Consider the following 13,952-nt stretch of genomic DNA (forward strand, 5'->3'; position numbering starts at 1 on the left):
AAGCTGTTTTCTGCCCTCCCAGTAGCAAATTGGGCTGGAAGGGGTCCAGGCTAACCAAATTCCAAGAGGAATTTGGTTTTCCAGCAGTCCTCTGAGCAGGGAGTGCCCCAGTGTCCTGCTGTGACCCACCAGAAGCAGGAGGTTGGCAGAAAGCAGCTCCACCTCCAGCCCCAACGTACAATTTTAAAAACAAAAACCCAAAAATTTTAAAAAGGAAAAAAAACCATCAAAAAACAGGAACAAAAAAAAATTAAAAAAAAAAAAGAAAAGATAAAAAGCTTTAATAAAGTAACCTGAACTAGAGTCTCTTTTAGAAGGGAGGGGTCTCTGCACCCAACCCACTATCAGTTAAAAGCATCAGGGACTCAGGATTATTTGTGGTTTGATCAGAGTTACATCCTCTTCCAGTACTGCTCCGTCCTGGGGATGCCAGCCACAACTTCAGACTCGATGCCACAGTGGTCCTCTCCTCGAAGGATCTTGAAGAAACCTGGGAGAACACACAAAAAAATCATCCTCTCCATCCATCCCAGGGGAATGGGGCAGGGAAATGGGGTGGGAATTGCAGGTGGAGAGGAATGGGGTGGGGAAATGGGGTGGGATTTGCCGGTGGAGGGGAATGGGGCAGGAAAATAGGGCGGGAATTGCTGGTGGAAGGGAATGGGGTAGGGAAATTGGGTGGGGATTGCGGGTGGAGGGGAATGGGGTGGGGAAATGGGGCGGGGAAGATTCCTGGAGGCTCTCACCGTTCTCCCCCCAGTCGGTGTTCCAGGAATTGGCCACCAGCCAGTAGGGAGTGTTGTTCTCCACACCCCAGCCCAGGATTCGGATGGCGTGGCCTCCCACCTGCTCCCCAGACACGTGCTGGTAGACCCCTGCAAGGGGAAAAACACCCCAAAATGTCAACAGGGCACTGCCTGTTTGGGAAAAACACCCCAAAATGTCAACAGGGCACACCACAGAGTGCTCACAGCCTGGTATCACCAACCCCAGAGTGGCTGAGATTAATAACACATATAAATGTGTAATAAAATTATAAACAATATAATTTATTATCTATAATATACTACTATATTTTATTTTTATAAAATATAAATATAATTTTATAAAATTATATTCATAGCCTCTATATATAGTATATTTATATAATATATTTATATTATATAATATATAATAGATTGTATATTTATATTAATGTATTTATGCTATATTTTATAAAATTATATTTGTATTTGTATTTTATAACTTTATTACATATTATTAATTTTGGTTTTTGGTTAAATGTGAAACTGAAACTTAGTGCAGAGTCTGGAGGAAGGAGACTCTGCACAAGGAGACAGCAACAGGACAGAAGGGAAAGGTTTTAAACTAAAAGATGGGAGATTTAAGTTGGGTGTTAGGAGGAAATTCTTCCCTATGAGGGTGCTGAGGCCCTGGCACAGGCTGCCCAGAGAAGCTGAGGCTGCCCCTGGATCCCTGCAAGTGTCCAAGGCCAGGCTGGATGGGGCTTGGAGCAGCCTGGGATAGTGGAAGGTGTCCCTGCCCATGGCAGGGATTGGAATGAGATGATTTTTTAATCATTATCTTCCCACCCAAACCATTCCACGATTCTGTGACCAATACTCAGCACCAGGACACCCAGAGACATTCCCCAAGGGGCTCAAAGTTCACAACAAGAGTTTTGAGGTCCTAAAATCTGAGCTGCTGCTGCCAGCTGGAATTTGGGGTGCTTCCCATTAGGGCTGATCCCATCCTAAGAACTGATTCCTCTTGCTATGGACACAGGAGGTGGCATCTGTCCATGTCTTTGCCACAGCAGATACTCAGGTGTATGGTTGAGATCTCCAAGACTGGAGAAGACAGACCAGGGCCACAGACGAGGAACCTTAGATTGAAGCTCTCCCCCCACAGCCTCAGTGGTGCTGCTCACCAGATTTGTACATCAGGAAATCCTCGTAGACAATGAAGGCTCCTTCCACTGGGCCGTTCTTGTAGATCTCAGCCATGATTTCCTTCTCACTGCGAGGGACTCCATAGGATGTGATGCCTAAAAGGAAAAGAATTCCCACCATTAGGATGGGCCACACAGGATGGCTCAGTGTGACCCTGCAGGAGGCCTCTTGCACTTAAATTCAGGTTAAATCCAAACCCAGCAGCTCCAGAGGGACTGACACATTCACAAGCATGAAAAGTGGGCTCCAGCCACTCCTCTTCTAGAAGGAATTATTTAATCTGAGTCCTATTCTGTACCCAAAGACCTATTCCAGACAACTTTAGTGGGAAGGGACATTTTCCCCTTGTACATTCTCCTTTTCAAAACCCAAAACACTCAAGGTGAAGACAAATCTCCCAAGAAACAGCCGGATTATCCTAAATGTGCAGGGCTACCAAGGAGACTTGGAGGTGGCTTTGACACCACGCTCCTCAAGCCATCCACGTGCACCTCAAGGCCTCCAACCAGTCCCACCAGTTCCCCCTTCCCAGCTGAGCCTCAGCAAACACAAACTGTGCATCTGCCACACTCAGCTTTGCTCCAGGACCACCAGGGACAGGGCACAGGAGAAAAACCCACCAGGAACTGTGGTGGTGTTTGCAGGCATCTTAGAATGAGGGAAGAGATGAGAGTGTTGACTTCATGTTTCAGAAGGCTTGAGCTATTATTTTATGATATATATTAAAGCTATACTAAAAGAATAGAAGAAAGGATTTAATCAGAAGGCTGGATAAGAATAGAAAAGGAATGATAACAAGGAATGTCTCAGTTTGTGACTGAAACAGCCTGGACAGTTGGACTGTGATTGGCCATTAATTACAAACAACCACATGAGACCAATCACAGATCCACCTGCTGCATTCCACAGCAGGAGATAATCAATGTTTACATTTTGTTCCTGAGGCCTCTCAGCTTCTCAGGAGAAAAAAATCCCAAGGAAAGAATTTTTCATAAAACATGTGTGTGACAAGGAACGGGTTCAATCCTGCCCACCTCTCCCAGGTACCACAAGGAGCAGCTCTGGAAGCCACCTCCCTTACCATAGTGCTTGTCCTCCTTGTATGAGGGTGAGTAGCCAGGCTCACAGTGCCTGCTGCACCTGGGGGTGCCTCCTCCTTCCCCAGTGCAGGGGGGGCGGCTGCCATTGACGTGGTGCTCGCACGGTGGGATGGAGTAGGGCCGGCAGCCTGTCCAGGACAGAGGTGACATCAACTGGTTGTCCCCAAAGATCCCAACAGCCACGCTGGAGAAGGCTCCAGAAGCCCCAAGAATCCCACAAATTAATGGGGTACAGGTCTTCCTTCCCTGAGCAACGTTGTTTCCCACCACCTCCCTCTCCAAAACGGTGATGGAAAAAGTGGAAACATGAACCAGCTGATGGTCATGACAGGGGGAGGCAGAGGGTTTCAGTCTGGAAGTTATTTTTTGAAGGGGGAACACATCAGGAAGACTCCTGACCTCATTCAAAGTGCAGTGAACTGGTTCAAAACCAGCAACAATACAAAATTCACAGCCTGATTCATTCCTGCTATGAAAACAGGAGCCTTGGGGGTGTGTTGAGGGCTCCTGGCTCCCTTCCCAGATGGGCCTCCTGCCTCTGGGTGCTGCTCAAGGACCTTTGTCCCAAAGGAAGGAGCCATGAGGGCAGCGGCAGCCAGCTGGGACTGAAGAGATGCTCAAGCTGAAGGAGGGAGCAGCCACAAGGATGCAGACCAGGAGAGAAGGGTCCCAAAACCCATGCACTTTAAGCAAGCAGAGCTGCTACTCCCTGCTTGCCCAAGGGAATCTGCCAGGACTTACCCACGTGGGAATCGTAGAGACCCCCAGACACGAGGCCCCTCTCTGTCCAGTACCTCCAAGCACCAGAGGGGTAACCACCATTGCACCTGGAGGGAGAGGCACCAGCTCCAGCCCCAGCCATCCCATTCTGGGAGAGGCAAGGGAATGGAGCCAGCCTGGAATGGCTCAAAGGAAGGTTTGGGCATATTCAGCCTTTTTTTAGTCTGTTCTTTTCTTCCCCAGGATCTGCCTTGAGACACCAAGGCCTCAGGCAAGGAGGTAAGAGCATCCAAATCCCAAAGTGCCTCATTACCAGGTCCCTCACCTGGTAGCAGCAGGGAGGACTTGGAGACTCAACTCCCTACCCTGTGCCCAACAACTTGGGAAGCCACAGGCAAAAGGCTTGTGCCTGAAAACCAAGGATCTGGGACTAATAAAAGACCCTTCCTTGGGCTTTGGCAGCTGCCAGCTCCGTGCTGGAGAGCATCACTATGTGTTTGCAGCCATCACCACCCACTGTGCTGGGGGCACGATGTGCCCCAGCTCCTGGAATCACCTTATGTGATTTATGTGATACCTAACTCCCTCATCCACATCACAAAGCTCTGGAGGAGCTCTGTGCTCCTAAAGGAGGTAACAAAGGCACCTCCAGGGTCTGCCCCTGCTCCTCCCAACCACCTCCCAGGAGCACAAGGACCAGGAGCAGCTCACCCCATGCCGCACTCGAAGCCACAGCATGACAGCAGGTCCTCAGCCGAGACCTCCACGCTGACCTTGGCGTTGGTGTGGACACAGATCCGGTCTGAAATCGCTTCCACGGCACCAAAAGCCTGAGGGCAACCCCAAAACACACATTAGAGCTCAGCCAGGGGAGAGAAACCAGGAAACCTCCTGGAAATGAGAGCAGCAAGCATGACCTGGCTGGGAGAAGGCACCCAGGAGCTCAGACACTGCAGGATCTCAGTGTACTCTCACTAAGGGCAACAAAGATGTTCCAAGGGCTGGAGCCCCTCTGCTCTAGAGCCAGGCTAGGAGAGCTGGGGGTGCTCACCTGGAGAAGAGAAGGATCCAGGGAGACCCCAGAGCCCGTTCCAGGAGAGCTGGAGAGGGACTTGGGACAAGGGATGGAGGGACAGGACATAGGGAATGGCTTCCCACTGCCACAGAACAGGGTTAGATGGGATATTGGGAAGGAATTCCTGGCTGTGAGGGTGGGGAGGCCCTGGCCCAGGCTGCCCAGAGAAGCTGTGGCTGCCCGTGGATCCCTGGAAGTGTCCAAGGTCAGGCTGATGAGGCTTGGAACAACTTGGGACAGTGGGAGTTGTCCCTTCCCATGGCAGGAGGTTCAGCAGCAAATACAAGGTGTAGATTTTGCCCAGTAAATTTTATGAAGACAACACTAAACTCCCCCTGTCCTCACCCAGCAGGAGCCACAGGAGCCCTGGTCTCTGATCTCACTGATGGTGGGACAGTTGGGCCACTGCGTCCGCGAGTCGAAGTTATCGGGCAGCTCCACGTCCGCAGCAAAATCCACCCTGTGAGGAGAGGCAAACACTGTCTCAGGAACACCAGTGAACCATGACAGGGTGCACTGCACTCTCCAGCCTCCCCTGAAGGTGGCCTGGAGGATGTTTGTGTTGTTTGCTTACTGAAGGAGCACAAATACTTATGCTGTCCTCAGAGCAGGCCAGCAGCTCCCCTGGAGTGTTCATTTTCAAGAACAAACTGCACAATTGGCCAAGGGTCTGCCAGGACACAGGATGGATTTTCCCCTCATTTGTGCTCCATGCTTAATCCCATGAACAGTGTCCACCCTGCCAGGAGAGTCCCTCACCCACTCCAGATGCTCATGAAGGATGCACAGAACTTTTACTGGAGCTTCCCCTTCTCCTCCCTGCACTCACCTCTCAGGGAGCTTGGGCCCACCCAGGAAGGTGCCACAGAGCTTCTTCACGTAGCTCATGTCAGCATTGTGGAAGTTGTGCCCTGCCTGGGGAGAGACACACACAGAATTGGGACAAGACTCTCCAGAGCCACCAAGAGCATCTCTGGGATCACAGCTTGGTGCTCCAGAGCTCCCTGAACCCCAACCAGAGTCTGACACTTGCTGCAAAGCCCATGGGCCAAGAGCCAAGCACCTACAGACACAGAGCACCAAGCTCAGCCCAGGATCAGCCCATCAGGACCAGTAAGGTCCAGTTCAAGGCTCTGGACACAGCAAACTGGTCAAGGAGGGTCAGATCACCAATAACTGGACATTCACTGCTTGTTTCCAGCCTCCTGCAGTTTCCTCCTTTTACATAATTCCATCTCCTCCTCTACTTCTCACTGTGTCCAACAGAGGTTTGACAAAGCTGTCAAAGCAGTGTTCATGGTTCAGACAAGAGGGGGAGGAGATGTTGGAACCTTGCATGCTGAGAATTTCAGACTTTCTGTGCTGACAGATCTGACCCACAGGAGAACACTGCATTTGACCTGAGGCTGTGGAGAAAGCTTCCAAAACTGAATGATAGAACTGGGATTATGGGTGTGTAGTTTGAGTAGAAGTGTGTAATATCACGTGGTGGAAAACTTAAGAGTTTAATGTTTTAGAATATAATAATAGATGTGAAGCAAGATAGAGGTTTTAAGGCAGAGGCTAATCCTTCTTCACTTTCTTCATGGCTTTGAGTAGTATTTTGTAATTAGACAGAAAAGTCCTCATTGCGGGACAAAAGTGATTAGTTACTCAGTTAAAAGTGAAAATAATTTAAGTGTCTTTTCTTAATTAGGTAATTTTTTCTTAAAAGACCTTATAGACAGATACAGGGCCATTTTGTAGTTAGTGAAACACTGTAGAACACACAGCTTGTGAGACTGTGATATAGATAAGAAATAATAAACATCTGAGTCTGAACACAAAATACCATCTTGAGCACTTTCAATCTCAGCCTTGGTAAGAAAAAAAAGCAAAGAAAAGCAGCTCCTGTTCCACAAATTCATCCTGCCCTGCTCCAAGGAGGGGCTCCATAGTTCCTGTGACAGCATCACCTCACTGGAGAAGCCAGCTGGGACCAAGGCTGGATCTCTGTCACCACCACGGTGACACTCCCAAAGCCCAGTCACTGAATCCCACAGAGAGACTGCCAGCAATGCCTCCCCCCCAAAAAACCACCAAATCAGCCCAGTACTCACCTTCCAGGTGGTGTTGAGCTTGTTTATGTGGTTGACCAGGTCATCAGAGAGGGGAGGGAAGTAAGGAATGCTGCGAGCGTTGGCGAAGGCCACCAGGACGCACAGGAGGGACACGGGCAGCCACATCTTGGCTGCTGAACAGGACACCCCACCTGCAGACACATTGGAGCAGTGTTGAGACATCCCCAGGGTGGGCTCAGCTGCAGCAACACATGGGAGGATAAAATGTGTGGCTGCACCAGATCCCTGCAGACCCCCATTTGCCCCAAAGGTCAGGAGAGAGACACAGGAACAGAGCAAGAACACCCCACTGCAGCTCAGGAGAAATCAGACAAGGCAACCTTGTTTGTTGACTACTGCAGGATTAGCAGCAGCAGGAAAATACCTTTTGAAGCAGATCCAAGGGATTTAGAGGGTATTAAAACCTGTGTTTACTTCCACAACAATGGAGAATAAGGAGCAGGAGAAGGAACAAGAGACACTCCATCTCCACTCCAACTTCAGGCATGGGATTTGATATAAGCCCTGCTCTTCCCTTTAAAGATAGTACTCCAAATTACATTTTTAAAGTCTCATTTTGGCCATCCCCATGCCCTGGGGGTGTCACAGAGCCCCTGGTGTGACCCCCTGTCCATTTACAGGGGGGTCAGCATGTACCAGAGCTGCTCCTATCCTCTGCTCCCCTTCCACTGGGAAGGTGCAGGGAATGAGGAAAGCCCCATTTTGGGGGTCAAAGACACAGAGGAAGAGCAGGAAAGAAAGGAGCACAGCCTCCCATGCAGGAGCACAAGCACCATGCAGCCCACAGACACCCCAAGGCTCTGTGATTTCCCTGCCCTCCCCTTTAACCTAATTCACATCAAATTGCCCAACTTCAAATTTACCCCCAGCGCCAGCAGCCACTTGTTCCACGTCCTCAAGCCTGACTCAGACACAACACGAGCTCCTTAATCTCTGCAAACACACCAGGGCACCCTCCTCCTCCTCCTCCCCCAAACCCTCCCATCAGCCCCACATCCACTCCAAGCCCTCAGATCCTCCCCAGCAGAGACATTCAAGCTTTAATTCCTGCTCAGCTCAGCCAGCTGAAGGTGTAATCACCTTTGCAAGCCCGGCTTTAAACCGGACACACAGCTCCTGCTGGATGAGCAGGGCATGGGGATGGAGCCACACACTCACACCTCCCTGCTGGCTGCTTCCACCCACTCCCAGCCAAGTTTAGCCTTTACAGAGAAGAAAACCCAGCAGGAGTGTCCTACTTTCTGACAGCAGTGAGCCCAGGAGGCTGCAGCTTGCTGTATAAAAGGGCTTTTTTTCTCTTTTCCCACTCCTCCTTCCACCATTTATTTATTTTGTTCCCCCTGCTTTGTGCTTTCAGCAGGACACCCAACAAAAAAAGCTGAGTTTCAGCAGCACTTGGGTCCTCTCATTCCTAAATATCAACTCTGTGAAGGGGTTTTATGCATATTTTTCAGGGGTTTCATGGGTATTTTCTTGCTTAAAGGTTTCTGCAGGCAAGGGACTCGCTGGCTGTGCTCCCCTGTTTGCACAGGAGGTTACACCCAGGAAAATAAATATACACTTACAATACAACTGTGCTCTTTGCCCACAACAGGCCACAGAAAGCCTGCAGGTAACCAGCCTGAGTTGAAGCACCTTTTAAATGAAAAATCTCATAAAAATCATTTTAAAAAATGCACACACACAAAAACATCAAACCCCACAACCCTCTGTACTTCCTGCAGTCAACTCGGTATTTTCCTATAGCAGAGGCAGGAGGTGTTTTTGAGGCCAGAAGTCACATGATTACACATTTTTTCTTGCAGCAGGATGTTTGTAAATCTGCTGACAGGCTGAAAACCACCCTGCTGGGCACTGATGGGCGGCTCAGCCCAGCTTTTGAGGGACAGGGACGGGACATCTCCCAGCCTCGGGTTACCAGACCATGCTCTCCAGGCAACCCGAAACCAAAATGAAAATAGATCCCAGCAGTTTCCCCTGAAAGAGGCAGAGTTTCAGCTCTGCTGCTTTGCATCTGCACCATGGACATGGCCCAGGGCCAGCAAACCCAGCAAAGCAAACAGCTGGAAGCCAGATGGCTCTTGAGGCAAAAAAAACAAAACAAACCAAAAAAACTCTCTTGTGGGCATGGAGCCTCCCTGTGGGCCATGAGAGAGCTAGGGGTGTCCAGCCTGGGGAAGAGAAGGACCCAGAGAGAGCTCAGAGCCCCTTCCAGGGCCTAAAGGGGCTCCAGGAGAGCTAGAGAGGGACTGGGGACAAGGGATGGAGGGACAGGACACAGAAAATGGCTGCCCACTGCCAGAGGGCAGGGATGGATGGATATTGGGAAGGAATTGTTCCCTGGGAGGGAACACCTTGACCCAAGAGATGGGGGATGCCCCGTCCCAAAACCATTCAGTGTCAGGGTTGGACAGGGCTCTGAGCAACCTGATATACAGTTAAAATACATAGTTAACGATGTCCCTGCCCATGGCAGAGAGGTTGGAATTAAATTTTTTAAACATCCCTTCCACCCCAAACCTTTCTATTATTCTACGAGGTCTCCAATGGGAAGTTTAGAGTGGTGGGAGCTGACAGCCAAGATCAGATGTCTGGAGAAGGGTTAGGGTTAGGGAGAAGGAAGGGGAAATCTTCACCCCCATGGGATTTGTTCCTCTCTAACCCCCCCTTCTCCCTGGCTTTATCCTGTGTACAGCAGGGCTATAAATAGGGCACAGGCACGGGACTGGCAGGACGGATTCCCACCGGCCGTGGGTCACATGCAGCACAACCACAACAACCCCAGAGACCCTACAGCCACAAAAAGCTGCTGCTTTCCTCCCTCACCCCCTCTGCCCCAGCTGATCTGAGCAGCAAAACTTCCCCTGGCAGCGTTATCACACTGTGCTTCCCCCAGCACCGCTATCTCCTCCTCACACTCAAACCTCAGGGCCATTCAAACCCCACAGCAGCAGCCCCAAAAAACCAAAATTGCTTCACAGCTGCTGCACCCCAACATCTGCCCCCCAATTCACGCACAGCAGAGGAATTTCCCCAGGAACCTCAGCAGATCATTTCCCTTTGTACCCCAAACATCTCCAGAGATGCCTCAGCTTCAGGGCAACCCTGGCTAAGGTTGAGCCTCTCACAGCTCCCAGCCCACCAGCCTGGAAACAGTAATAAGGGGTCAGCTTCACCCTGAAGGATTCCCCACCTGGCAGGAGGATGTTTGGGGCTCACAAAGAGCCCCCTCCACCTTCCCCTGGCCTGAGAGCAGGGAATACTTTGAGATCCCCAAAGCATCTGCTCGTGCCATTTCTTGAAGGATGAGCAAGCAATAAACAAGAAATAAACACCCACCAGCACACCTGCCCCTGGGTGGGACAGGACACTCAGGATTCAGCCAGCTGGTCGCTCAGAAAGAGGAAATTTGGGGCAGCTGAGTGTCCCAGCGAGGAGGAGGCAGCGAGGCCGAAGGCTCTGCAGGAGCTGCTCAGAGCAGCTGCAGCCTGCGAGGGAGGAGAGCAGCCCCAGGGCTGTGGCTGTGCTGGTGCTGCAGCATCCACCCACAGCCCTCTGTGCTGCCGCAGAGGAGGAGGAGACACCAGCCCAGAGCCATCTCCATCCTTCCTGAGCAGATCAGGCAGCCAGGGCAGCTCCCCTAAACTGATACTACATCATCATCATCATCATCATCATCATCATCATCATTAAAAATGTCAACAATTCCAATTGCAATAAAAAAGAAGTTTTTTAACCTTTTTGGTTTTGCAATGAAAGGATGAAGTTGTCATTACCTGCTATTATTATTATTATTATTATTATTATTATTATTATTAATGTTAATGTTAACAATTTCAATTGCAATAAACAGAAGTTATTTAACCTTTTTTGTTTTGTAATGAAAGGATGAAGTTGTCATTATCTGCTATTATTATTATCATCATCATATATGTTTTTAAATTCCTTTACTTTTTTAATGGTATCAACTGTTTTCTCCCGGACAGAGCTCTTTGATAATCAAATCCTGATATCCCAGCCTGCCAGAATCCAGAATCTGGCTGTCTTGGATGGCTCGAGCCCCTGCCCAGGGGGCTCAGAGACCCTGGCACAGACACCTGTGCCTTTGATTTTGACCCATGGAGCAAATTACCACCTTTCTATGAAGAATTACAAGTCAACAGAGTTTAAGTAGAATAACAGTTAGTTTGTCACGGGGTGAAAAATAGATTTTTGGGGCTTTAGAATGGGGGTTCGGGGTCCCAAGATGGAGCAATTTGGGCGTACCCTGTCCTTCTTCTTCTTCTCAGCCTCCATGTTCTGGATGATGCTGGCACTTTTGGATTGGTTTAAGGTAGAAACTCCCTGTCTAACATAGATGACAGGTATTGGGAAGTTATGGTAAATAATGCACATGTAGTTTTTAGTATAAAAGATAACACAAAGGCAGGCAGTGTGTCTCAACCTGACCTGCCAGACAGACCTCAGCAGGCCAGAGAAAGAATGTTATAAATAAGAAACAATAAACAACCTTGAGAATGAGAACAGAAGAATCGTGACTCCTTCAACGCTGGGAAAAAGAGACTTGTACATCTCTTAAGAGTCACTCAGACCAGCAGAGATCCTGATATCCTAGCCCTCAGCAGGACCCCACATCACCCTCCAGCAGCCAAGGCTGACACACATTCAGTGCCCACAGCAGCAAATCCCTTCACCTTTGCACCACAAAGCTCTCCTACCCCAAAACAAACCCCACAAATCCCATTTAACTTCATTCAAGGAAAAAAAGCACCACCAACCCAACCCCCAAACCGGCTGTTCGGAGCCCAGCTCACATGACTCAGCCCAGGCAGGTCAGACCACAGATAAGTCACAGCCCTGAAGCATCTCCCAGCTCCTGCTGCAGTGTCTGGGCCAACTCCCTGCAGGCACAGACTGAGCCATCCACACCTTCCCTCTCCAAGGACCCATCCACACCTTCCTTCTCCAAGGAGCCATCCACACCTTCCTTCTCCAAGGAGCCATCCACACCTTCCTTCTCCAAGGAGCACCCACACCTTCCTTCTCCAAGGAGCCATCCACACCTTTTCCAAGGAGGCACCCACACCTTCCTTCTCCAAGGAGCCATCCACACCTTCTCCAAGGCTCTGGGAAGGTAAAAACTATCCCACCCTCCCTTCTACAACACATCCCAGCCCTCCAGGGATGCTCAGCACAGCCCAAATCATGTGTCCTGCTCAGCACAGCCCAAATCATGTGTCCTGCTCAGCACCAGCCCTTAGCCCGGGCCCAGCTCTGTCCTTTGTTCGCTTTGCCAGGGCTTGTGACTCCCAAGCCACAACAAAGCCAGCCCAGAAAGGCTCAGCTGCAGCTCCAGATCCAGCTCAGCCTGCTGCAGTCACCAGGTGAGCTCGGCAGCACCAAACCTGCATTCATTACAGCTCTCTCTGCATTACCAGAGCTGGAATTGTATTTTCATCGAGAAATAAAAACAACATGACGTGCTGCTCCCCGTGTTCATTCCCTTCTAGCAAAGCCAGATCGCTAACACAGGTCAGGTAACAGAATCCTAGAGAGGTTTGGGTTGGAAGAGATCCTAAAGGTCATCTAATTTCAACCCTACTAGACATGGCTGTTCTGTATCTGATAAAATAATTCCCTCCTGAGCCAACGTGCAGCACTCACCTCTGCAGATCCCATGCACAGAAAGCACAAGATTCTCCCAAATGAAGCTGCACTGATTTTTCCTTTTTTTTTTTTTTTCCTGTTATTCTTACAAACCAATCCCTAAACCAGAGTCTTGCACAAGCCCCCGTGCTACGGCAAGATAGGAGATTTCGAGGGAAATGCCAGAAGGAAGCGATCTTTGCTACATCACCGTGTCCTCAGAGCATCCCTGGGAGTGGGACAAGGGGATGAGGGATTCATTCCAGGCCGGAGGAGCCCATGGCAGCTTTTCCATCGCCATTCCCAAGCCATGGTCCTGTCCAAACCCAGACTGGGTTTGCATCACGGGATGTTCCCGGCGTGCCAAACCGAGCTCGGCGTCAGCTGACGAGCAGGGCTGCGCTGTTTTTCCTGTCTCTACCATGAAAACAAGGTTTCCTCTCTCCTCCCGTGACCTTCCCTGAAGGTTTGATGCCTTTCGAGCGCTCATTTTCCCTGCCACAACCTCCGCCGCAACGCATCCCCCTCGCTCACCCCGCATTGCGCATCCCGCACAAAAATCCCCCCAAAATCCCGCTGGAAAAAGCGGGGGACGCTGCTGTTGCTGTCCCTGCGGGTGTTCCGCGGCCCTCACGGAGCCCTGTAAGGATGTGCTCCATTTTCTGTAACCCCTGTCCCTGAGCATCCCCTCTCTTACCGCTCCTGCCGCTCCTTGTGCGCGCCCCCGGCTCCCCCGGCTCTCACCAGCGCTCACGGCCCCGCTCGGTGATCGCGGCCGGGGCAGCTCCCGGAGGCTGAGTCATCCCCGTTCGCCCGCCCCCGGCGTGACAGCATCCTGCCGGCTGCCCGCCCCCAGAGCCCGCCTCCCTCCTGCTTCCATCCATCCCTGCCTGCTTCCATCCATCCCTGCTTGCTTCCATCCATACCTGTTTCCATCCGTCCCTGCTTCCATTGATCCCTCCTTGCTTCCATCCCTCCCTGCTTCCAGCCATCCAACCCTCTCTGCTTCCATTCATCCCTCCTTGCTTCCATCCCTGCTTCCATCCCTCCCTCCCTGCTTCCATCCATCCCTGATTCCATTCATCCTTCCCTCCTTCCATCCATCCCTCCCTGCTTCCAGCCATCCCTCCCTGCTTCCATCCATTCATCCCTGCTTCCCGCCATCCCTCCCTGCTTCCATCCATTCATCCCTGCTTCCCTCCCTCCCTGCTTCCATCCATTCATCCCTGCTTCCCTCCATCCCTCCCTGCTTCCAGCCATCCATCCTTGCTTCCATCCATCCCTCCATCTAGCCCTGATCCCGGCTCCATCGCTGCTCCTCTCTTTCCTCCCCTCCTTC

At 50.8% G+C, this 13,952-nt stretch overlaps 1 protein-coding gene across 2 annotated transcripts; it reads right to left on the minus strand.

Moving 5' to 3' along the window:
* Positions 1 to 254: 254 nt before the first annotated feature.
* On the minus strand, positions 255 to 13,463 carry CTSB (cathepsin B). Of its 2 annotated transcripts, none has more exons than XM_074536499.1 (10): positions 13,311 to 13,463; positions 6,947 to 7,098; positions 5,677 to 5,762; positions 5,193 to 5,307; positions 4,484 to 4,602; positions 3,794 to 3,879; positions 3,034 to 3,180; positions 1,931 to 2,047; positions 747 to 875; positions 255 to 490 (listed from the first exon to the last, which is right to left on the minus strand). In XM_074536499.1, the coding sequence occupies exons 2-10, from the start codon at positions 7,070 to 7,072 to the stop codon at positions 393 to 395; spliced, it is 1,023 nt and encodes a 340-aa protein (XP_074392600.1). In that variant the 5' UTR covers positions 7,073 to 7,098; positions 13,311 to 13,463; the 3' UTR covers positions 255 to 392. The 2 variants fall into 2 exon arrangements, with proteins under 2 accessions (XP_074392600.1, XP_005495471.2); XM_005495414.4 differs by lacking the exon at positions 13,311 to 13,463 and adding an exon at positions 10,307 to 10,476.
* Positions 13,464 to 13,952: the final 489 nt, after the last annotated feature.

This window comes from Zonotrichia albicollis, chromosome 3 (assembly GCF_047830755.1).
Source record: "Zonotrichia albicollis isolate bZonAlb1 chromosome 3, bZonAlb1.hap1, whole genome shotgun sequence".
Classification (NCBI taxonomy): domain Eukaryota; kingdom Metazoa; phylum Chordata; class Aves; order Passeriformes; family Passerellidae; genus Zonotrichia; species Zonotrichia albicollis.

Excerpts from the sequence above, each read along its gene's own strand:
- CTSB (XM_074536499.1), bottom strand. The coding sequence starts at position 7,072 with ATGTGGCTGCCCGTGTCCCTCCTGTGCGTCCTGGTGGCCTTCGCCAAC. Across the intron at positions 5,763-6,946 it reads AGCTCAACACCACCTGGAAG|GCAGGGCACAACTTCCACAA; the intron begins GTGAGTACTGGG and ends GTCTCTCCCCAG. Across the intron at positions 5,308-5,676 it reads GGGCCCAAGCTCCCTGAGAG|GGTGGATTTTGCTGCGGACG; the intron begins GTGAGTGCAGGG and ends CTCTCCTCACAG.